This window comes from Corvus hawaiiensis, chromosome 19 (genome assembly GCF_020740725.1).
Source record: "Corvus hawaiiensis isolate bCorHaw1 chromosome 19, bCorHaw1.pri.cur, whole genome shotgun sequence".
Classification (NCBI taxonomy): Eukaryota; Metazoa; Chordata; class Aves; order Passeriformes; family Corvidae; genus Corvus; species Corvus hawaiiensis.
The window spans coordinates 9655021-9678880 of record NC_063231.1 but is presented as its reverse complement, the minus strand read 5'-3'; the positions used below and the strand labels follow the sequence as shown (position 1 = coordinate 9678880).

Genomic DNA, 23860 nt, shown 5'->3' with positions numbered 1-23860 from the left:
AATTGAAAAATGAAAACAATTATTTTGTGACATTCTTTTACTCAATTTTTCCAAAGCCGCAGTGTTTAATTTTGATTTTAGGCACTCCATGCTTACAGTAACCTCCAAGGCACAAATGAATGAAGATGCAGGGAAGTCACCATACCTGTCTCCCAACATTCTCCTGGAAGGCAGCCTGAGGAACAGAGAACAAACACACCAAAACGAGTCAGGTTTGCTTTTTGATAAACACCAGATGATGAATTCAAAACACACAACAATATAAATGACCCATGGCTTTTCTGTTTTAAATAAAGTAAACTTTGTCAGTAGAACAAGCCCGCAGGGCTTTTCTGTTTCTGCATCTCCACGTTCTGCTGCTCCTGAAGCCGTACGTTGCACGGCGGCAGTTTAAGAATGCAGCTTTATTAAACTCGTCACACCCACACAAGTGCTTGGGAGTAGTGACACAAGGCTTGGCCCTGGGATGGAAAAAACAGCATGATGTAGACAACAGCAACTGAGGCAACTCACTCTTGTCTGACTTCAACATCATTTGCTAAGAGTGGGCAAAGTTTAATTCTTTGTCAATGAAAACTTCGGGCAAAAAAACACCGAGACTGCAATACTTATCTGCAGGGCATGTGTCTGAAAGCATGCTGAAACACTGGACTTTGAAAATTTGAAGACAATATTCATGTATATCTCTTGTATTTTGCACTAAATATACTCAAGATCTTGCAAAAATGCAATGAAAACAACCATAAAGTTAATCTACCTGTATGGCATACAGAAGAAAACCTACTTAATTCCCTATTTGAATTTTTTCTCTCTTGCAAAAAAGCCCATTATTTCTATCCCTCTAAAGGACATACAATCCTAAGTACTAATAAAAGCTTCTGTAAATTTTAACTCTTTTCAGAGAGGGGAGATCATCGTTATCTGGACACTCCTCCAAGGAACTGTCACTCTCTCTGCACACACAGCTTTGCAGTGATGGACGACACTTGTTAACTGATATTTAATGGACAGGGGGGAAGTTCCTAATGTTTACTGAAAAGCCACAAGAATTTGGACAGACAGAGCTTCTGTATTCCCTCCATACAGTACCCCTGTGGTAATCCACCTGTGAACACAACAGGTTCAGCTGGCTCCCCAAGGATCATACTCTACAGGTGGAGCAAGGGCTGACGCCAGCCGGGATGGAGCCGGAGCCTCCCGGAGCGTTCCCGAGGTGCTGCTGCCTGTTCAGGCTGCTGCCTGCAGCCCCTGCAGACCTGCCTGGGCAGATCCAGCTCCTGCTGGCAGCACAGGACACAGAGCACAGGCTGGGAGCCTACCCGCTGCCAGCGGTGCCCCAGGCAGCACATCCAGCGGGCTCGGGAGCAGGAGCTGGGGCTGCAGCGGTGCCCTCGGGCTGCTCTCTGCTGGCTGCTGCAGCCCAGCTGCTGACACGGGCCTTTTCCCCTCCTCACCTCGCTCCCAGCCAGGACATCGGTGCCTGTCACTCTGCAGCATTCGTTTCTTTCTGCTTCCACATCAGCTTGAGGTCTTGTTTGATGCTACTGAGACCCTCAATGCGTTACTGACGGCATAGGCTGTTATTTTATGCTATGCACCCTCTGGAGATCAACCAGAGCTCATTAAGCTGCAGCCAGCTATTTGTGCAGCTGAGCTCCCCTTTAGTGAAAAGAAGGCAATTCGGTGATAATCTTATAGCCCATTCCATAAAAAAGGTATATTTGGGATGAAGAACGTATTTTCTGGTAACTTGGGTGTATCCAGAATCACAGTTTGATGGGTTTAGTGGCAGACTGGGCAGTGCTGGGTTAACAGTCGGACTTGATGATCTTAAAGGTCTTTTCCCACTTAGATAATTCTATGATTCTATATTTTATGCTATTGAGACCCTTTTTTACTCAGCACAGGCACATTTCAGTGAGGATGCCATTCTCGATCATATCCAAGGGATTTCATACAATCACTGCATTACAATGTCATTTAAAAATGTGCTGCTCAGACAAGTGCCTAAATGATACAAAATCTGTAAAGCCCTGAAATTCCTAAAAGATACCAAATACTTCAAGTGTTTTGTGAGAATAATTGTTCATTTTTTATACAATCCCCTTCTGGAGATGGAAAAACTGGATACAAAGATACTAATTTAAAGATTCCATGAGATCAGAACCAAGGTGACCAACTAGTCTGGCAACCTGAATGCTCTTCTTTCCCACAAAAACTGAAAAAATATGACAACGTTCTCTAAAAATATTTTGTTTAAAACAAGATAGCTTAAACACCATCATCCAACCCAGAGAAAAAAAAAACCACCTCTCTTTGAGATGTCAGAGCTGAATAGAGTCCAATTCAACATCACTTATTCATCTGATTATTCCTTATACTGATTATTCATGAAAGAGTTGCACAAGCCAGCCCAGAATGCTCATGGAGCTTCAAAAGCAAAGTCTTGTTCTATTCTCTCTAACCTCAGGGTTCAAAATGTCTCTATTCACCATTTTATTTTATTGGTGCTCTGCATTATAATATACTGCATATTGTAATAGATAGAAAACCTAGTAAAACATGTTGTTTATTTAAATATGTGTTTAACTGTAGTAATGATTGGAAATATTTAGCACTCCCAGGTATTTTTCTTCAAAATTGTAGTAATGGCTGGTAAACACAAAATATTTCTTTGCCTTTCTAAAATAAGAGAAAAAGCTTTAGTAATTTCCTAACTATCCATCAAACAGCTATTCCAAATTTTGACCAGCTCAGAATTAGAAAGCACTAGTGAAAAAATTAGTGAGACTGGAGGTAGCTGACTTGCAGACAGCTCAAGAGCCTGGGCTACAGCAGAAGAGGAAAGGGAGAAGGAATGTGCTGGGTTTTGTACTCATTAGAAATACAGATACACATGCTGCACTAAGCTCACAGCTTTAATCAACAGCGCTGGTTTAGCACACAGTTCATGGTACAACTATCAGTTTATGTTTAAGTGTAGTTAAGAAACACACTGATGATCAGAGAGGACAATTAAATCAAGGTACCAAAGGTAACCAGCACACCTGTAGTGGCAATTGTGTTATAAAGATTTCTCCTCTATGTATATATAAACCCTGATTCTGAGGACAGTTCCTAGGGATCACATAAATAATTCACTGTCCACCACCTCTGCTCCCTAATGTTTTGTGCAGCTCTCAGGAAAGCAAATTCCTCTTAGGAATTGATTTGAATAAAGGGACTTAAACTAGCCAAGAAGAACAAATTCTACAGTTTCTAAAATGTAGGAGTTGAAGTTTGGGGGCAGTAGCATGGCTGATACTCATTAGTTGCACAGTATGAGAAGAATATGTCCTGGCACTACTCAGCAACCTGCAGCACCTTGGCTTGCGTTGGTCCGAGCACCTCCAGACCCAGGAGCCGTGGTGGGATTGCTCAAGCACTGACTCACTTCCCCAGCAATTACACTGCAGCTTCATTCAGCAGCTTCAACTCACCAGCAGAGGTGTGGCTACAAAAAGTAAGGATGCTATCCAGGTATCCCTGAGAAACCCTTCTGATGTTATAAACACATCAGCTTTCAAAATTTCAGTCAAAAAAATCAGACTGACTTGGTAATGTGCATATTGCAAAGGCTGTTTTGTTTTGGTTTTTTTTTTAACACATTCACAGTGGCATTTATTGTCAGGAACAGAGACATCTGGTTCTTTGGCAGACACTCTTTGGTCCTGGTTCGAGTTCATACAGTTATAGGGTGGAGTTTTTTACATTTGCATAAGAAAATTTGGTTTATCTGTTGAAAGATACAATTCACACTTCTTTTTTTAAAGAAATCAAGTTCAGTATCTACAACACACAGACTTACTTTCTCATAGATAAGATGTCCATTCTTTCTTCTTCTCAAATTCTCTAACTATAGAAATCTGTAATTCTCCATCATTTCCCTTCTCTTAAGAATACTGCTCTCAACTCTCAACAACAGAAATATTTTCTAAAAAAAGTTCCCACAGAATATACTTTGGTGTCAGTTCTATTCACTACACAAGAGTACCTGCCTAATGGATTTGTCACTTTCTTTTAAAAATTCCCAGTCCTATGGAAAGAGTTTTATACAAAAACTGAAAATATGTTTGAAGGAGAGAGCTTATTCTAGAAATTTTCAGCTTGCCACGATTAAAGGGTAACAGCTGATGCACAACCAGAAAAGTGTAACCTCACAAAACTCACCAGCTTGGAGCCTTGCAAAAGAGCCAATATCTGTGTATTATGTAGGACCCTTTTGTCTGTGATCTTGTGACTACAAAATGCTAAATAACTCTTCCTTAGATACTTTATCTTGATCATCATGACAGCAATACAGCAGTCTGTTAACTGTGGCCATAAATCAAGATGTGCATCTGTGGATTATATAAGTTAACATCTAAATTCACATGATACTTCTAAGGATTTTAAAGAACACTTTTTTTGCTCCCAACTTAATATTTTGCTTCTCTACTGTAGCTCAATGTAGTTAAGTCTACAAATTATTAAATGAAAACAAACAAAAAGTAACAGAGTCATGGAAGCTGGAATGTGGTAACTTACAGAAGCAGCTCTTCTGCAATTAACATCACGATCAAATACTGCAGCAATAACCAATGCACTGAGGAAATAAAACACTGGGCATTAGTACCAAATATATGAAAAGAAATGTGCAATGCCATCATTTCAACATTTAGCCTTCTAAGCAGAACAGGCAGCACGTCCTCTAAGCAGCTTATTATTTAGAAATACAAGCCTGAACTAAAATCTCAGTTGAAGTAACCTTGTACTTCCTTGTTTCTCTGTGGACTTCCCACAGCACAACAGCCACCCCACTGTGTCAAAAGAATTTATGGAATACACAAATACATTTACTGCACAGAAAGGTTTTCTGTTTTAAACAGAGCAGGGGTTTAAAACCTGGGCATAACAATCATCTCTAATGCGAGACTCAGACAGCGCAATTTTAAATTAAAACTTGGAAATACAGTTTCTCAATAGCCAAAAGCACAGCAAGTCTTGTGTAAGGCTTAAACACAACACAAAGTTAAGCAATGGAAACCTGCAGTTATCTCCACAAGAACAGTCACATCCTGTAAGGCACAAAAATCAAACAATATGCAAATCCTGATAGAAAGTAACCTGCAAGATAAACTGCCAAGCAGTTTTTTAGGGTGACCTGTCGAGACAGAAGGACAATTATACGAAACAATTTCTTCATGCATGAAGTCTGGTGACCTGCACAGGGTAATTCTTCTGCCTCAAAAGAACTGCTGTTCAAAGATGTGCTACACAACACAGGAGAGAGAATATATCCCAGGACATGCAGTCTGCAGCTTTAGAAATCCACCTCCAGCATTCAATTAACTTCAGCAACAAATAAACATCACTTCAGGAGAATCATTTAAGCAGAAAATTATTCCTTTCAAACCCTGAAACTCTTCATTACATGATTTATTGACTCCAGGCAAAACCGGAAATAAATACTGGCTGAACAGTAAATTCAAGATAGCTTTGCTTCAGCATAAGGATATTAATTACACTGATAATATCAAACTTCCCTGGGTAGTGGCTATCAGTTCCCTACAGTGATGAATACCGCGTTGTTCCAATTCCCTGAAATGCACAGTCAGCTTGGCCTCTGTAATTTCAGTTTATCTCCATTAGGGAAAACAGGAGACAGAAAGCCAGAATGAAATGAAAACAAACCCCAATAAAGTGTTCTAAAGACAGTTAATGCTTTCTTATTGCTACTTGCAGGAGCAATACCCCTCTGTGCCACAAAGACAAGAGGAAAGAGGAGGTCACAGAAACAACAGTGCCTGGAAGAGCAAACATTCAGGAAGCATTCCATCAGGAAGCAGCACACATGGCTCACTGCTGAAAAACTGCTGGGTCAGATACACACTCTTCATACTGTGCTTGCTAATTCTCTGGCACACAGAGAGACTTAGAAATTATTTCAAAAGGACTCTTAAGAAGTATATAGTTTTAATGATATGACCAGCTCCCATAACTGTTTTAATTAGAGAACTTTCGAGACTAAAGGAATGGGATGAAAATGATCCTTGAACCCAGAAAGAAGCAAATTTCTGCCTGCATTTCTAATTGTACAGACTGTAAGCTAGAACAGTAATTTGTCAGTTATGCAGTATTTCAATACTGGTCTTTTCCAAAGAGGGGAAAGAAAACCCCCACCCACAAAAACACCCCTCATCACACCAAGAAGCTCAGAATCGAGTGCTGCCCTCACTGCATCAAACAAAAGCTCATCTTATAATCACATTATACTTCCCCATTTCTTTCTTATTCCTCTGTTACCTTAAGACAAAGCTGTGTAAGTAAAGCCAGCAAAGCAACATATTGTCTGTGATACCACCTGAGTCACTCAGTGCTGCAACCAAACACTGTGTTAAGCAAAATAAAAACCCCAAGAATTCTATCATTGCCCCGTTATATTCCTAAATCATACTGCAGCCACTATTTTATGTCAATCCTTTTAATGAGGTATTCTAACTTATCAAACAGCACAAATACTCCTTTCAGGCTAATTCCCACTTGGAAGTGCAGGCACATCCTCCACAAAGCCAGGCTGAGTGCAGAAGGCAGCGTGCCGAGGGTGAAACACATCTAAGGTGTCTTCACCTGTCTGCTTTGTCGTGGGAGTTTATGTGATACTGCACCAGGATTTCCTAACATAAAGAAACTGTTTATGTCAAACCAAGTGGGATTTTTTTTTAAGCTACTCAAAGGATCGTGTCTTGACTTGTCAAGTGCACCACACCTGCCTGCTGCCAGGCAGACCAGAGGATGGGCTTTGCACCCTCCAGCCCCTACAGAACACCTTTCCTGGCTCCTTGTTGCACCCTCCAGTCTCTATGGATCACCCTTCTTGGCTCCTTGAGGGATATGGAGCCTGTATGCGTGACAGCAGTTAAGTGCACAATAAACACAAACAGACTTTAAAAGTAAGTTGCAATTTTATCAGTCAACTAATAATTCTCCCTTTCTCCATTTTCCCTTCTTTGCTCCCCCAGGGACTCACCTAGCCAGCTTCAGGGGAAAGTCAGAAGGATTCAGTATGGCAGTGGGCACTTCCCCAGCCCACCTGGATCTCATTCCCTTCCCTGACAAGGTGGAAATCACCAGAGAGCAGAGGCAGGCCAGGTGAGAGACATCAGAACACAGAAACAGCACAAACACCAATTACCCTCAACTTACAAGGACCAGGTGTACCAGGCAATAAACCTGAATTCCTTTTACCACCTGGAGCAGGCACTTCCAGTCTCCACTAGCCACAAGCAGCAAGAAGCTGATCCTACTGCTAACCCCTGGGAAGCTGCTACCATCAGTTCCAGTGTGCCACCCTGAAGCTGTGGGATGAGAAAAATAAACTCTCAAACCTCTTACCTATTTGGTACAAACCCAAAATTTCCTTCCTGTGCCCTAAAAAAGGGTGAAGTCTAAGTGGTAACAGGACAGAATGGTAAACTCTCCTCCCTGCTGTACATTAGGAAAGGGAAAGGCACAATAACCACCACAAGCAAAGTGGGTTTGAACAATCCAAGCAAGTTAACAAAAGGAGGTGAGACCAGAGTCAGACTCAGGTCTGTTGTGCACTGCTGCTGCAAACAGCCCCTTCTGCACCTCTCCAGTTGTGCCAGTGCCCAGCTGGGAGGGCTACACAGCAAGCTGGGTGATGAAAACACATCTAGACTCAGGGGTTTTTTTCACTTTTGAGACCAGAGCAGTTCCCCTATTAACTTTATCCCATGGAGCTGTGTTACACCACTGCAGGGACAAGCAGAAGGGCCTGCTCCAGCCACACTGCAGATGACTGTCTCAGATTTAATTACTCCTTTTATTTAGGAGAAGGTCTAAGGAGAAGGAGAAATGCTGTGACATTCCCATTTCCACACTGCCTGCTTCTGCAGTCCCTCTAACCCAGCTCACACAGAGCTCTCACACTTCCTGCTGGCCACCCACCCTCCTACACTGTTCAGTGGGTTATTCCAATCCAAAACTTTGAAGTACAACGATGAAAGTCTAAGAAATACACATGTGGAAAAGAGCAACAAGAAAAATACTTAGAACAGGAGTGACAAATCCTGCTATTAACAAAAAAAAAGAAAGAAAAAAGGAGGTCTGAGATGCCCCTGCAGGAGGTCACTTTACCCAAGTGCCTTCAGCACCCTGCTCTCCTCTGCAGGTACATGACAGCAGAAAGCCATTCTCCGTATTTCATCATGGTACAAGACATAGCTCAAAGCAATGCTTCAGATTTCCCCAGTTCTGCAGGACAATCCTGCCCTGGAGCAAGCTCCATCATCCATCCTGAGCCACACCTGCCTGTTCCCCCCTCCCAAAGCCAGGCAGCACCCCGGGGAAGCCAAGGCCGCCCGCCCTCGCGCTCTGCACCCACGGCGTGTGCCCGTGCTCTGCTGCACAGAGACAGATCCCAGCTCCCAACAGATCCCAGATCCCAACAGATCCCAGCTCCTGACACCCTACACCAGCCACAACAGGCAAAGGAACCTGCACCCTGCACAGCTCCATGCGGTTCAGATAGCCAGCAACCATTTAATCACTCTAATTGTATTACAGAGTGCAAGTATGTTTTCCTTTTTATTTTTTGTTTAGGTTTTAAACAAAACAGTTCAGCTGCTTGCTGTGCACCTGCCACTTCACAGACAGCAACTTCCACACCTAAGGGGGCAGGAATCAAATTACCTGCATTTCCAAGTCATTAAATTCTGTTTCACTTTCCTCATAGGTAAGCTTAAAAAGAGAGGCTGCATGTAGAGACTGGGAGAGAAACAAAGCTCAGTCAAGTAGTGCTTTTATAATGATATGCTTGAACAGCAACTTCAGTGAGTGCATCTCAAAAAAGAACAACACTGTCCTGCAAAAGAAGTGAAGTTTCATCTACACTGCCAAGAATTTTCTTTTTGTGGTCCTGCAGTTTGAATAGATGAGGCAAGGTTTTAGAAACCAGTTTAACTAGACTTAAGCAAACCATTAAGCAGATGTGAGCAAGTGTATCTTGTTGAAATATGGAAAGGGAAAAAAAAACTGACATGGAAAAATACAAGCAAGTACTATTAGAAATACTCTTGGACATGTATTTCCAATAAGTGTTCTCCATATTTTTGCTTTCTTTTTGTTTTTTTAGAAGAGTGGCAAGGTCAGGAAGGAGAAGGGCTGATCTAGGATCTACAGCAATCTGTTTGCAACTTCAATATTCTGCCAATTTCATCACTGAACATTCATAAGAAAACAGGGAAGAATCAGCTGACAGTGAATGATGGAGAGAAGGATTTATTTCAAAACACTGTCAGAAATTTTACTAAAAAACAAATCTGACTTTATGCAGTTTAAAGTGATTTTTCACTGGTCCAAAGTGAAATATTTATGTTCCTTATGTGCTGAACACACATCTTTCAATTACATAATGATACAAGAAAAGGAAAAAAGAATCCCCCACAAATCACCCTCTGCTTTAACACCTTAACTGCTGTTAAGGGGATGTAGGGCAGGACCCAGTTCATGTATTTGGGTACCTAAGTGGGTCCCATGTGCCTCCAGCAGCTAAACACTGAGTGCAGGATAAACCTTGTGCAATTCCCAGCACTAAGTGAAGCCAGCAGTTCAGGACTGCAATCACTCACTACCGTTTTGGAAGGTGTTTACTGTTTTTCTGTAACAGTGTGTATCCTTATCCAGGCAGATGTTTTTGCTGTGTAATTCAGCTCACAATGGATATTATGCACTTTGTTTCAAGATGCTGAGTGCTGCATTTTTTAAGGGTAGCAACAATTTGCTTGTGGCTAGAAGTATGACTCTTCCTTAAGTAAAACAGTGACACACCTAAGGCTAGATTTAAAAAAAAGCCATATGTAATTATCGGCTTGCTGACACAATAGGTGAAACTGTGTGTCATACTTTATTTGAATTTTTGTTTTCACCATTTTTCTTTGGAGTGGCAATTCTACCTTCAAGAGTTGATTTAGAAAAGGAATGGCCACTATAACTACAAAGATTTTTAAGTAAAGCCTTATATAGCATTAATGCTTGCTAAAATAGCTTGCAGCTTTGTTGGAAAACTAAGATATTACAAACCACAACACCTTACAGCTGTTCATTAGCAATTTTCAGCTTCCACCCCGTGTTTCTCTACATCCCACCAATTTATTCCCAACAACTGAAGTTGTCAGAGGTGGCACAGCCACAGCACTCATTGGTATTGCTACCACAGGCAGAGGGATCTCAATTATTGTCACTTGACACTTTCCTGAAAAGAATTTGTTTCCAGAAGAGGCTGGTAGCTAAAGGACATGAACTTCTTCAGAAACACAACCTGCTGTTCTAAGCACCTGTTCCAGAGGTCTCACCAATGGCTTTGTGACCGTAAAACAAAATACCACAAACCCTGAAAAATCACAAGGGTAAGCCTGCCTCAAGCCTATGGAGAACAACACTGCAGTATGGCAGGGTGAAAGGAGTAAATGATTTATGAAATATATTGCTCAAAGCATCACGAGCAGGAGAAAAGTTCTGACAAACAGATCAGATCAGAATTCTGATCAAGAGAAGGCTTGAACACTCACAAGTGGGCTTTTCACAAGCAACAAGCTTGCCTGACCTTAAAAGAAACCTTTAAACTTTTTCAACTCAGAGGATGGAAGCAGAGGTTTTATTTTCACCAAGCTGCTGACCGAATCTAGAAAAATCACCAGATTTGAACCAGACTTCAGGATGAGTCTGGCCATACCAAGACTGAAGATTTTCTGGCAGTGAGAACATAAATGTAACTCTGCAGAGCTGCTACCAGCCTGCCAGGGCCATTTGTTACCAGTCTGGTCACAGGTGTCAGCATGCCTTCAGTGCTACCATTAGTGCTGGTTAGATTAAAAACAGGAATACAAGATTGTACTCACGGCATTATTTCACTGTGCAAGTACATCTTTAGGTACCCTCAGGTAAGAATTTCATACTACAAATAATTTACCATGAACTCAGCTAGAAGTGAATTGAATATGCCCTTACTGTGGCAAATGTCACTGTTGCTAGCATGCCAAAGTGAAGCAGGGCTATTCTGGAGCTCCACATTCTCTTTCCAAAAGTTGTTCTGAAACAGTGGATGGCATCACATTCTAGCACAGCTTAGAGTTACCAGACTCTTCTCCTTTACTATCCATGCCATTGGAGATGAAACATCATCAAAACACCATGAAACAGCTTCATGAGAGAAACAAGGCTAAGATGTCTCAGAATTTGTCTGCTCACTGTGTTAAAAATGGATGAAAAATGGTGTTTGGCCTTAAGAAGTTGGACAGCAGGTTCTAAGAAAGGAAGGTTTTATCAAGGTCTCAAAAACGGCAGGAGCAAGTACCACTGGACAGAGACCTGTTGGATGATCCTGCATTGAAGGACCAGCACTGAAAAGTGAAGCTACAGGGGTGAAAAACAGCAGAGACCAGCCAGGACACTGTGGTCAAGGAATAAAAATAGATTAATTTACAGATTGTGTCAAAGAACTTTAACTACTGTTTCTAAAGAAGAAAGAAACAGTCATACATTCTTTGGGAACCTGCTGAGCTCAGTAGGTAGCCCAGTGTTAGCAAACTAGGCTTTTTGGATGAGCTTGAAATAGTTCTGTCAGCAATCAAGAAGCAAGGAAGTCCCTAAAAATTCAAGGCAGATATCCAGGACCACAGATCACTGTATAGTCCAAACTTCTTTTTTATTTTTTTGAAAAAGAAAATACTAAGTGACCACTGATCAAAACCCTTCCGATGGAGATAAATTGCCTGAGTTGCTGCTATCAATGGTTGTACTAAAAGTGTGCCAAGAAACTGTTAGAAGCCACCTGTGTGTTTGCAGTGCAAGTCACCCATTAAGACGCCTCGAAATGTCAGCCAGTGTGTGGCCAACAAAAAGACCAAACAATAGAGAGAGAATCCCACAGCCACGGAGGAAGGAAAACACGAGATGAAAGAAAAAAGGTAAAGCCAGTTTGTATCTGCAATGATATTGACAGTATTAAGTGAAAAGTTGCAGCAACTTCTGGTCCACCGTTGCAGTACCACAGATTTGGAAATCTCTTAAAGATTTTACTTTTGAAAGTCTTTTGAAACAGAAACCACAGATTGAAAAAGATCTACACCAGGCACTTCCATTCACTGCTAAGTGAGATCCTGGACTCTGCTTTGCTCTATAAAACCACAAGGTATCAAAAGAGGGAAAGTTCTCTCATGTATTTGTTAATTTTAACTCAAACATCTTCTTAGGAATAATAAAACCCCCACTATTCAAAAGTGCTGTGTTACTAAGAATTCAGTATCGCCACATAAAGTTCTGACCCATTTCAGAAACTGAAATGGTTTTATTTTTTTATTCAAAATAATCTTTGAATTGGAGCACTTCAAAAGGAAAATTATAGTTTGTATGGAAGTAGAGCTGAAGTGTACTTTATTCTTTCAGACTTAACCTGCTCAATTTGCAAGCTGTAAGCTGGTCAATAAAAATGTATTTTATTCTTTGCACAACACCCATCTGACAAAGTCCCAGAAATCTTGGATAGTTAAGAACAAGACCCACCTGAAAAAAGTAAGAAACAACCTCTTCCTTAAGTTTTCTCCTAGTACTTCCAGCTCTTTATGACTCCATAAAACAACTCCTCAGTTTGTTATTTCTACCTCTACTGAACTAAGGTTCCAAATCTTCTTAAACTCCCTGAGTTGGTGTCACTGAGCTCCCCACAGAGAAGGTGGATCAAGCAGACAAAAGATAACAGCCTGCTAAAGCCTCCACTGATTTCTCTTATCCCACTTACAGTGAATTTCTATGGATTTTCCTTTGGTTTTCTTATTACAGATGAACAGAGGGAAATGAAATCATCGCACCTGATACAGAAACACTTAGATATCTTTATGTCACCGCCATCCCACTCATATGCAATTCTTTATTTTTCAGCATACCTGTTAGCAGACACGTTAAGTTGTAACAGATTTAGGAAAACGACCCGTCAGTGTATATCAGTTTCCTACTGGCACAGCTCACCTTGAGATGGGGTTGATGAAGGGGATGAGCTCGGCGGGCTCGTAGGCGCGAGCGAAGGCCCAGCACACGTAACACGCCGCGTCCCTGACGTTGGAGCCCACGCTGCACGCCCCCCTCTTCTCATCGTACGTCAGCGCCTTCAGCATGACAGGAACCACTGTTACAGCAGAAACATCCACAACAGCAACAATTAGCACCTTCAAGACCATCTCGTTCCACCCCCCTGCCATGGGCAGGGACACCTTCCAGACCAGGTTGCTCAAATCCTCATTCTGGCCCTGGCCTTGGACACTTCCAGGGATGGGGCAGGCACAGCTTCTCTGGGCAACCTGGGCCAGGGTCTCACCAGCCTCACACGGAAGAACTTCTTCCTGATATCTGACCTAAACCTACACTCTTTTAGTTAAAATCCATTCCCCCTTGTCCTGTCACTACATGCAGGAGTCAATAACATTTCTCTACAGATAACAGAGCTTCTAAAACCTGAAAGGATAATTTTTTTACACCGTGCTAGCAACACATTGCCACAGTTTAAGAAATATGAATGCAGGGCTCCCCAGAGGGCCTTCATTTGGTATCTGCACATCCAGACAGCAAATCTGAATACATCTCTCTCTAGATGGCACAACTTTATTAGATGAATAATGTCTGCAGAAACAACAGCCTCTAAAAAAAACCCCACAATTTCTCTCTTTTTTTTTTCTTGTATCAAATTTATCAAATGCATCTTTTTTCCTTAGAAAATACTTGTCCCAAGGTGATCCCATTAAAAAGAAATGGGATCACTGAGCTGTATTTTATTAGCAATCTGTGCCTGGATATCCTTGAGTGGATATAATCACAAAATAATTAAAACTTCCATGTGCTGTTCATCACTGTGTACTGCTGCTTTAAACAAAAAGATAGACACCGTGACTGGAGAAGTGAAGTGTTAAAAGGCTGCTTAAATTCATTTTAAGCTGCTAAAGAAAATCAAGCAGTAGATACAGGAATGGATGAGATCTGGCTAACAGAAGCATAAACACTACATGGGAAACAGCGCATTTCCCATTCTGGAACAACGATCCATCCCTGCCTGCTGTATTTTTGGACATTTCCCAGTTCCTAAAGAAACTGCAATGAAAGTATTTAAAAATGCTGCCTAGCTTGTTTTGAAAACTGCCGCATCAACTGATGAGAAAAATGGAATTTGCTGGTTCTACAGGAACACTCAAGCAGGCGCCAAAGGCAATTTTGCAAAGCTGCATCACATTCCCCTCAGTGCAGGTGATCACTCCAGCTCCTTCCGACAGCTGTGAGTGCACTCCCACCTCTGTGCAGTGAGGGAAAGGGGGAAGGAGGATCCTCCAGCAGCTCCTCACATTTGGATTGTCTCCATGAAAGAAAAAAGGTGGTTTTGCAGTTTAATGTCCCAAATGCTGGGCACGCCACCAAAAGGCACCCAGTGTGTCAGGGTCAGGGACAGTGGTGATGCTCCAGGGGCTGCTGGCCAGGGCAGCTCGAGCTCTCACACCTCTCTGGTGTCCTTTTCCTACATCTGGGACTCACAGCACTGCTCTGTGTGACTGCAAAGTGTGGAGACACAGGAAAGGAAGGGACCAACAGTGGGCATTGGGAAGGTGGGACAAGCACGGGAAACAAGGTGAGGTGTGCAGCACGAGTCATTAGAAACACAAGAACAAGAGAAATACTGATCTAGGCATCATCTGGTAAAGTTTTGTGCTATCACTGGTTGAGTATTTACTGGTGAACCATGGGCTATGGGAAATGCTGAATAAAAACTGCTCCTGACAAGTGTTTGCATGTTCAAAAAAGCAGGTTCTCGTTGGTATTTAAGAGTTATAAAAACCCAGAAGAAACACTACCCAAAATTCCTGGTTTAACTTAATTTCTTGCTCTAGAGTTCCTCCAACACTGTGTCAAATCTTAACCTAAAGTCACTTTACCCAAAAAATCACAGACTTAAAAATCCAAAAACTTTAGAACAAAAATCCTCCAGAAGAAACTTATTTAAGTTTGGTAGGACGAAGACAAAATTCTTTGATTTTTGAAATTATGAACATGCCTTTTTTATTGAAAAGTACGAGGCTGGAAGTTGCAGCAAGGAGAAGATCTGAACTGTTCCTTAACTTTACAGCTTTAACTTTAAAAGTTTAGCTTTAATTTTACAAGTTTCCATTTCTTTACAGATCTCCAGTTTGCAGTTCTTCACATCTTTACTTCACAGATCTTCAGTTGTTTAAAAAGTGTGCCAGCAAAACCAGAGGATAAATAGTGTCCACTCTCAAGCTGATTATTTAAACAAAATCCACCTGTGCAGGCCTGTGAATGCTCAAGAAAACACAGTCACCTTTACCTGTAGCCTGAAGGTATCAATAAGCACCTGCTTCACCCCACCCTGCCATGCCCAAGAGTGTCACTGCAGTTGCAGCACAGCCCTGTGCTCAAGCCTTGGAAAATAAAGAAACAACTTCTGGCATTACAAACAACAGGGTTGGGTTGTTTTTTTTTTCCTCATGCTGGAAACAGGTTGCACAGATATTTTGCTTTTTAAACACAGATTTTACACAGTCGGGTGCTCGGGGCAGGTGAGAGACAATAAAAGTCTGGTGAAGGAGCTTGTGGAAGACATTGGATACTGAAAGATTCCATGTATTTAAATGAAAGATCCCTTCTACTAGTCCTTTAAAAACATACTTTACACCAACCTCGACTATAACCTGTGCCATCCAGAGCCTTTTGTCACTTTAACTCCATATAGTAATTTTTTTTATTTAGTGCAATATTTATCATATAAAATATACAAATACAGCAGTCAAACAAACAACAAAAACCTGTTCCTCAGCCCTAGGCCTTGTCTCCACAAGAAAATTGCAAAATGTCAAGTCAACCTTATTTAATTTAAAAGAGATTTTCATTGGATATGAGGTTAAGTAAGAATTCTCTAAATTTAGTTTAAAACTAAAATATTTAACTTAAAAGAGATTATGTCAATGTTATCTTAGACAAGCACTATGTTTTTATAAGGACTGTTTAGGCAGAGAAGCTGTTCCAATCCATAAAAAAAAAATCGCAAATCCTTCTAATTTAGAATTACATAAGAAAAAGTACTACAAAGTGGACGTTTGCTATTCCTGAAGGGTGCATTGTGCACAATGTCACAGTAGGAGCAGCTACAAACGCTACAATTAATGAATGATGAAGTTTAAACACAGTTATGTATTCAACACAAAGAATATAGTAATTTTGTTCTTCACATTTTTCGTCAATGAAAATTAACTCAGTGCACAACATTCAGCCTCTTTGTGAGCCTCAGGCTTAAAATAACTAGTGCAGACATCTGCAGTGTGTTGCTTCCTAAAAATACAACTCTGGCTCCTCCGTGTACAGAACATCAGGTTTGAGACCACTCACTCCTACATGGCACCCCAGCCTCTGGAAAGAGGCAGGTCCTAATTGGAACTTCGTTATGGCTCTTGTACTGATATTTACTGTCTCAACACAGATGCAAACACCAGAAAGTTCAGGTTAGGCCCATTACCAGAAATAAGTACTTGTTTAAAATGCTGCCAAACATCTCTGAATTGTTCTCGTTCTCTATACAGGTTGTTGACTCCAGAATTGGCCTTTAAAGGGCTGAGAGGATAAATTCTCCAGTGGGGATCACAAAATGTGTGTGCTGCTTTGGCTGTGGAAAAGTTCTCTGTGCTCCTGTGAGATGCTCCGACATCCCATCCCCAAGGGCAAGTGCCTCAAAACCGCCCACGGGTGACCTCTCCTCTGCCATTCCTGCCCCCGGGGCTGACCTCATTACAAGTTTGCCAGGGAAGAGGGAAGGGTACCACAGCTCCTGCACGCCCAGAAGGGATGTGAGGACTCTGAAGCTGCTGGAACCTTCCTGTTGCCCCCAGTGCTGAGCCCACGCACGGCTGGGCAGAGGCACCTCCACAAACCCGACCAGCACTCTGTGCCCCGTGACTGCGAAGGGCTGCGTCTGTCTGGCTGCAATCTCACTTCAGTCTCTCACTACGTAACGAATTAAGAGAGTCTTTAATTATATGGTCACGTGGTAGTTTTTCCATGGAGCTATCTCAGCCAGCCCACAGGACAGACCTGCTCCAGCGATGAATCACGGCAGGGCAGCAGAGGAGGTTGTTGTCTGCCTGGCTGCTGAGGGTGGAAAACATGGAATGCAAAGGCTGGCTGTCAGACAGGGAGAAGGGTTGGTGGGTTAAGCTGGATGTTGCCCCAAAAGCTCACTGTTTGATAGCAGTCACGTTTCTCAAACGCAGTGCCGAAGAGCTGGACACTGGCTCTGGTTGCCAGGGCCCTCTGCAAAGGGCTAAAGGCAGCCTTGCACCAGTGCCACGGCGCTGACAGGAGTGTGAGCTCTGAGTGTGGCGAGGAGCCAAGCAGGAAGCAGACAGATCTGGATTCCAGCCAGTCCATCCCAACATCCTTACGTAACACAGCCCTAAAAGCTCAAAGCCCCCTGCCTGGCTGCACTCAGAGCAGCTGCTGACCCGGGACAGCTCTGAAACACAGAGCACTCAATGTTCTGGGGACCCACTGACACCCAAGGCTAGAGCAGAGACCTTCACACAGGTGTACAGCTGACAGAGCTCTGCCTCTGACTGAACCAACAGCTAACTGCAGTTAAAGACATGAAGGAACAGGCTTGTGGAGAAATCCTACTGAGCAAACGAATTACTTACTCCAAAGGAGTATAAAAACTCTGTAAACTCATAACACTGCATGTCAGAAAAGAAGTATCACCCAAGAAAGCCCAGCCTTAAGGCTAAAGTTGTGCAATACCAAGATAAAACCCCACGGTGAAAAAGCCAGAAGCGATTCATTGTCATTTATTCCCTGCTCAGTGTTTACCCCATCTCCCAGTGGTGCTGGGGGAGGGACCTTTCCTGCTGCAGCTCCAGACACGGCATTTCTTCTTGCTCATACCTGCTGGCTAGTGAAAAAAAAATAAATCTGCACTATTTATAAAGCTTCCTTGCTAATTTGAAAACTATTACGGTGACATAGGCATTATAACTTTTTAAAAGGCTCTTTTCAAGACCATACATCATTTTTAAAGTTCACCTGCGTGTTAGAGAGAAGGAATTCCTCCACAACCAGCCTTTCAGGTTTGGGTGTTCTCGATTTTCTAAAGAGTCCACCTAAGACAGGCAGATCTTTTTTTTTTTTTTTTTTTTTACTTCTTCCTGTATCTCTGATGAAAAGCACCTGGAATTTTGCCAAAAGCCTCACAATTCACCACCACTACAGAACACACCAACACACTACAGAAGCCTGACTTCGTGATGCATCGTCCCTCTCCTCCAACTCCTGGCACCTGCAAATCTGTAACAAACAACTTACTCTGGAATATGAAATCACAGAAGGTACTCCTTAAAAATAGAGAATGTAAACAAGTTTAAGAAGCTACATAATAGATTTCCATAAGACTATTCAAATCCTGGTCTAAGTTAAACCTCCTTCTAAAATGCTCTGGGAAGCAGTATTGGGTTCACTTTCGTTTTTTTCATAAATGGCACAGTGAGATTGGACAAGCAAAAATGCCCCTTCTGTCCACTGTGTAGAATAAGGAGACTCTGGGGTTTTTTTTAAGTATATCTAGTTATATATAATATCAGTAAGCCCCATTCCCTCTACTCTCAGATAAAAAGACAAAATACGCAGGAATCCAATCTTTTCTCCGTAACAGCACATGATCAAGTCTTCTCTGTACCAGGAGCACAGACAATTGGGTACTGCCCCAGAGCACATATCCATTCTAACCAAATTAACAAGAAAAAATTAACAATAGAAAATCAACAAGATATTTGCACCAGAAGCTGAGGGAATTTTAAAATCACAGACACAGCAGTCATGTGTACACAGACTTTCCTTCAAAGCTGTAGCATCTGCTATTGAGACTGGTTGAGTCTATTTGAAACCATCTGACAGCACCAGAGACTTCATTTCATAAACTTTTCACCAAAAATACACTTGACAATGGGATATCTTTAAAACAGAAAGCAAACACCAACTGAGAGAACGAGTGTTTCCTATTTCAACCATGAGCTTACCATTCAGCAGAAATAGTTCACAAATATGTCCCTAAGCCAGCCTCTTTTTGCATACTGGTAGAGTTGTGTCTGACCTCTCTGAAAAGGTAAAAAGCATCATGATTTTGTCATGGAATCCCACAATATCGTAGCCTGCCAAGTCCCCTCTCAAATGTGCCTCAGGCCCCTCACTAACAGACCTTCAACACTCCCTATTTGCTTCTTACAGGTTTTTGATGCTCCTTTTATTCTGAAGGTAACTCATGAACAGAAGAATTCTGCACAAATAGATATTTCTCACTCTTTACTTCTACTTTTCATTTATACTGAGACTAAAAAAAATCAAATTCCAGGTTCAGATCAATTGTACCAACCCACCAGTACCAGACTCCTGAATTTCCCATTATCCCTGGATCCCATCAGCATTACTTCCCTCTGTTCAAATGCTGCTTTCATTGTTGCCACTGTTTAAAAACGAGCAAGGGATTGTTGGAGTATTCCAATTTATTCCCTGTGAATGGGTAAGGGTATTTAAGAGAGCAGGAAAATTAAAAGTAACGTCTTCCTGGCTGGAATCCTCCCAAAATAAGCACATATTCACTGCAAGTGTAACCACAGGGCTCTTCCAGTCTGCTTTCCCTGGCTTCCTTCTCTCGCTCTTTGGTGATGCAAATGTTTTCAACCTTAATTTTACACACACTCGATTTTATAGCAGGAAGAGGACCCCATAAGGAAGTTCTCTTGGTGAAACACTAACATGGATTGCATTTGAGAGTCCCTGGCTTCCAGCAGAGACAGCCCAGGCCCCTGTAGCCTCGCAGCAGACACATCTGGGACTATTCAGTGCTCAGTAAGTCCTTGAGAGCAACACCAGAACATTCTTCAGCTCACCACCAACACGTTAAGAACGCCCAGGAAGGTTCATGTTCCTCTACATGACACACCTTATTAGCTAGAAAGTTTATACAGTGCTGTCATCACGAGAAATTTTAATAACGTCCTTTCACGAGCAAACCAGAAATTCAAGTAAACTGGGATTCTCTTGTTTGTTTAGTATTTGTCCCCACCCAATTAAATAAAAAAACCCCCTAAAAATAATAGTCTGAAGCCTACAAAACCACAAATACAGCACAAAACAAAAGCTGTGAAATCATACTGAAACCACACTGAAATGTAAGTTTTTGGTTGTAGCATACACTGTAGAGTAAGGAATATTTCATTTTGGGGTGCTGCAATTCCAAATGCAGAATTGCACACAAATCCATCATCAGATCATGAGATTTTAGTTGACTTCTGGCTATTTTGCTAGAAAAGTTTCTCCCACATGCAAATTATGCTGCATGATCCCTTCTAATAACAACTGAAATTTTACAGCTAAATGGTGACATGTAACTTTGAATGCAAAACCGTAACAGCCAAGCTGCAGCTCATGAACTGCAGCATCAGTATTGTTCAATGAAATAAAACAAAACATCAGGTTGTATTTGCTGGCTTCTACTCCCCACTTTAAAAATTTATTTAAATAGTAAACAACATATATTAATCATATATATACTTATAAAATTTGACACGTTTCAGAAAATAAAGCTATTTATTAAACTGAAATCTAAAAGTATGTTGAGTCTGGGAGTATTTGTTCCATGCCTCCCTGCTCTCTAGTGAGAGCAGCATCACAGCAGCCCCACGCCAGGTATGGCTCAAAGAAAAGTGAGTTTGTATATCCTGGAACTGCACATGACACAATTCAGGTCCTACTGCTGGATTCTATCAGCAAAACTTCACAGAGGCAAGAGAACTGGCTCAGAATTTCTGGTGTAAGTTTTGAAACTAAAAGCAGAAAAGGAAAAAATATTCAGCACGAAAATCGCTTTTAAAAGGATACAAGTGGAAAGAGAATTGTAACCAGAGCTTCAAGCAGAAGCTGAAAGTGCATTTTGCATCCCTGTGAGAATGACTGACAGGGAAAAGAGTCACCAGTAAAAACCCTCCCTTATAAACAGTTCATCCCTTTGCCTACAGTCCCAATTCCTGCTGTTTCCCACTTCCCCCGAGATGTTTCACTGCTGAAGGGAACCCAAGGAAAGATCATGCTAGTTCCAGACCAAACAGCACAGGCCACAATAAATATCTAAAAATGGGATCTGAAGTTGCTATTAACTACTGAGCTTTTATTCTTTTCCCATACCAGTAATTTGCCCCAGTAATCCTGAACAAGTGGCTCCCAAACAGCAGCACAGTAATCTGCCCAGACGTATCTCTGCAGTCAGGGACTGGACTGTTGTGAAAAACAAAGGCACATTTCAAAGGTGTTATTCAAAAAGCATTAAGACTAATAACTATTCATATGGGATAGAAAAAAATAATTATGAGAATATTGTATGAGAATCACGTAGCGTTTTGGGGCACGATGTGAGTTACAGCAATTATATTCACATCCATTTGCCCCCTTCTGGGAATGGTGGGGAATAACCCAGCCCAAACATGCTGACGCAGAGAGCCAAATCCCTCGATAACTTCAGCTCAAGTGATCCTAGAAAGAAAAAAGGACTTTCTGAGCTCAAAGCCACATATCCAGACACAGCTAAGGTGACACAGGTGAACATTGCAGCTCCAAGGCACTTCCTGTATAGGGGAAGCTAAGCTTCACCAGCTCCATGTCCATCCCTACCCACAATTACCTAGGATCATTCTGCTCTCCTGGAATAACTAAAGAGCTCACAGATTGGTAAGGCATCTCTGCAAAGACCTGGGAAAAACTGCTGGTGATGGAGAACCAGTGTCCATCCCCTGGGAGCAGCACTGGAGCCCTGAGTGCAACCAGCAGGGCCACTCCTGGCATCAGAGCAGAAGGGCAAGAAGTCTCTGATTAACACGGAGGTGATACCTGACTGGAGCAACACCTGGCACAAACTGACACATCCAGGGACTGGAATTCTGAAGTGCAAGAGGAAAACAGAAATGAGACAGGCAGCGTATCCAGAACAGGGTAACTTTACCCCATTTGGATGCAGAGTTTCTGCAACTGATATTTTGTTTTCTATTTAGTGCTAAAGCTGAGCCAAAAAAAGTAATGTAAAAGCAGACACAAGGAAGTTTGTAACATTTATAGAATGACAGGATTTTGCTACAGTAATTAAATCCATAAATTCAGCTACAGCTAAACAACACTTATTTAATACTGAATTTTACAAAGGAACCTAGAATAAAGAAGTATATTCTACACCAAAGAAGATAAAAGCTTCAACCCCACAGAGATACAAAAATAACCACATCTAAAAACAAAAAAAAAGGCAACCTGGCAGAAATGTATCAATAAATCCAAATTTTATTATGTCAGTCCTGGTGCTCTTAATTAATCTGACTCGAGCTCAGGTAAATGAAAAAGGTGCTACCCACAGGAGACTGGGGCCACAGGATGTGATAAGAGTTAAAAATAAGCATGGAAACAACAGCACTGCAATCATGATTTAGCATTTCTACAAGTCTGCACAAACAAGAGTTCTCAGGGTCCTGTTCTGGGGTCCACCAATGAATCTTCTCCCCTGGATCTGGATTTTTAACATCATCCAAGCCCCAAGCTTGGAGAATTTACATGAGCTGTTCTTTTTCTTCCAGTTCTACTTTGCTTGCAGCTGATTTCAGCTGACCTGACTGAGAACAGCAGCTTCCAGGAAGCAGCTGGGTTTGAAACATTTTCCGTGGGTCAGTGCAGCAACTGGACATCACATTTCCACTCCAAATACAAGGACAGGCAATGGGGAGAAGGAGGAAAAATAAAATCAAAGTTCCAGTTCTGACTGTCTGTTATCCCACTTCAGTCAGCTACACTGAAGGAGTCCAACAGCTTCCTCTAGATGCCACAAATTGCAAACTGCAATTTTCTTCCAGAGGTGTTTCTGAATGCAGACACTGAAAGGTCTGTCTCTACAGGCAGAAATTTCTAATGCACAAATTTTCTTCAAAATATTTTACAACTAAATGGAAGAATTTATTCCATCTTAAAACAAAGGATTTACAAACAACTGGAGAGTAATGTGACAGTAATATTACACCTTTTACACTGCTATGCTGCATTATAGAAACATAATAATAGAAATATAATTAAGGGAAAAAATAAAACATATCAGAAGAGCCACTCTTCTACCTTAAAATTAGTGATTGCTTACCATTTGAATTTTTTTTCCAGAAAGTTACACCAGCCCAGCAAGAGGAAGCATAGTGACCTGCATACCCACACAGGGAAGTAGATGTCCGTAAATAATTCCACCAAACCAAAGGCAACACCTTTTAAATTATTTTTAAGACACTGCTTTAAAGACTGATTTTGGAACAACTTTTATACACTGTCTAAACAGGTTTTGTAGTGACAATAATTTAATAAAAATTCCTTAATAATTTTCATTCAAAGAATCTTACTTTTGCCAACTATGAAGTCCATCATACATCTGTATTTAAAAGATTCAGTAATCTGCAGCTGTCTAATCCATACAGGAGTGGATGAAACAAGAGGGTTCTCATGCTCAGTTTTGAATAGAAGTTTTAACATCTCTGTAACACTGGAATCAGTAGCCAAAAGCCCCTTTGCTTATGCATTAACAGGAGTGGTTTTTAGACAGAGCTATAAGTATCAAAACATTTTGCCAGCCTGTATGTGAGAGGAAAACATTTCACTGAACAGCTCAGCCATGTCACCAGGTGACTGGCACATGCACTAAGAAATTTGTCATTTA

The 23860-nt window shown here is 41.5% G+C and overlaps 1 protein-coding gene across 1 annotated transcript in view; it reads right to left on the bottom strand.

The window, feature by feature from the left end:
• Positions 1 to 23860, bottom strand: part of TBCD (tubulin folding cofactor D) — a 115227-nt gene that overhangs the window by 53147 nt on the left and 38220 nt on the right. Inside the window, exons 15-17 of the mRNA XM_048323369.1 lie at positions 13066 to 13222; positions 4567 to 4624; positions 146 to 175 (exon numbers count right to left, since the gene is read on the bottom strand). Coding sequence (XP_048179326.1) covers positions 146 to 175; positions 4567 to 4624; positions 13066 to 13222 — 245 coding nt within the window. The remainder of the gene's footprint in view (positions 1 to 145; positions 176 to 4566; positions 4625 to 13065; positions 13223 to 23860) is intronic.